At 37.7% G+C, this 1,495-nt stretch overlaps 1 protein-coding gene across 1 annotated transcript; it reads right to left on the bottom strand.

Moving 5' to 3' along the window:
• Positions 1–796: 796 nt before the first annotated feature.
• Positions 797–1,443, bottom strand: LOC111034327 (tigger transposable element-derived protein 6-like; the record flags this gene model as incomplete). The annotated part of the gene is made up of 1 exon (XM_022315482.1): positions 797–1,443. A coding segment is annotated over one exon (647 nt), but the record flags the coding sequence as incomplete, so codon positions are not given.
• Between the last annotated feature and the right edge of the window lie 52 nt (positions 1,444–1,495).

The following is a 1,495-nucleotide window of genomic DNA, read 5'->3' as shown; positions in this document are numbered from 1 at the left end:
GTGAGCTTTGTCTGTTTATAATTACACCGTCTCTGTACAATCTCATTAGTAATATCATTCGCTAATGTTACAGCAGAAGTAAAAATAGAATTGCTCTTTACCTCTATTGATGAAATGAAATGACTTACGCTCTTTACAGCAGACAAAGCATCCTGTAAACTTGTAATTTGATATTTTGAAGTTTCTGCTTCTGCAGGCTCGTCTTCTTCCTCATTTTCGGGCTCATCGGGCTCATCAGGATCATCGGTGCCCGTTAGATTGGTGTCGGAGTGGAAATGATTTTGTCTAATTCAAAATATGTCTCTACTTCAACACTGCTGTCGATCAGTGTGATGAGAGCTAAAAGTTCTCTATCTATTACGGATTGTTCTCCAGTATCAATTGTTTGTTCTAATTGTTCATCGACTTGGTGACTGAAACCACATCGCAAGAAGCATTTTTTTACAGTTTCAGGCTTGATTTGGGCTTGAGCAGAAGCCACCCAATACACAGCGTCCAAAACATTTATAGCGCTAGATTCTCCAGCATCCAAATCAGCAACAGCTTTTTGTAACAATTGCTTACAATAGAGCTTTTTAAATTGTTGGATTATGCCCTGGTCCAAAGGTTGGCAGTGAGACGTCATATTTGGGGGAAAAAAGACTAGCTCGACATTTTTCAGTTTAAGATGGGGATGAGGAGCTGCATTGTCGACAAAAAGTAGTACTTTTCTTTGACTTTTAATCATTTGTTTATCGAATTTCATGAGCCAGTCTGTCATAATCTGTGTCGTCATCCAGGCCTTTTTATTCCAACATCAGTCAACGGGAAATTTATTTACGTCTAATTTTTTGAAAGCCCGCGGTCGTTTTGCCTTACCTATGATGAGAGGACGTTCAAACTCACCTATTATATTACAGCACAATAGCACAGTCAACCGCTCTTTTGAAAATTTTCCACCACTGCACGTTTCATTTTTAAATGCCATAGTTTTATTGGGTAGAACTCTAAAAAAAAGTCCAGTCTCGTCGGCATTGAAGATGTCTCGCTTTTCATATTTATCGATTATGTTTGGCAATTTTTTCTTCCAGTCATCAACAGCTATTCTATCAACGGCTGAAGCTTCCCCACAGATAGATTTAAACGAAATGTTATGCCTTTTTCGAAATTTTTCTAGCCACCCGTTTGAAGCTTTAAAGTCGTTTAATCCGTGAACTTCAGCAAGTTGTTTAGCCTTTTCTTGTATTGTTGGTCCGGAAATTGGTAAATTTTTTTCTCGAGTTTTGCTAAACCAGACCAAAAGTTCTTTATCAATCACACTGCCTTCACATTTTCTTAGTTTCGTTAATTTTCGTTCTTCATTTCCATTTTCAACCCACGCTTTATAAATTTCTTCTGTGTTAGAAACAATATCCGCGATCTGTGTTTTTCCAACTTGAAACTTTTCTGCGAGTACACGAATTCCTACGTTTCCGTTGTTTTTACGGTAATCTAAAATGTCAATTTTTTCGCGGAG

This window comes from Myzus persicae, unplaced genomic scaffold (genome assembly GCF_001856785.1).
Source record: "Myzus persicae strain clone G006 unplaced genomic scaffold, MPER_G0061.0, whole genome shotgun sequence".
NCBI classification, from domain to species: Eukaryota; Metazoa; Arthropoda; class Insecta; order Hemiptera; family Aphididae; genus Myzus; species Myzus persicae.
This window is presented reverse-complemented; position numbering and strand designations above follow the sequence as displayed.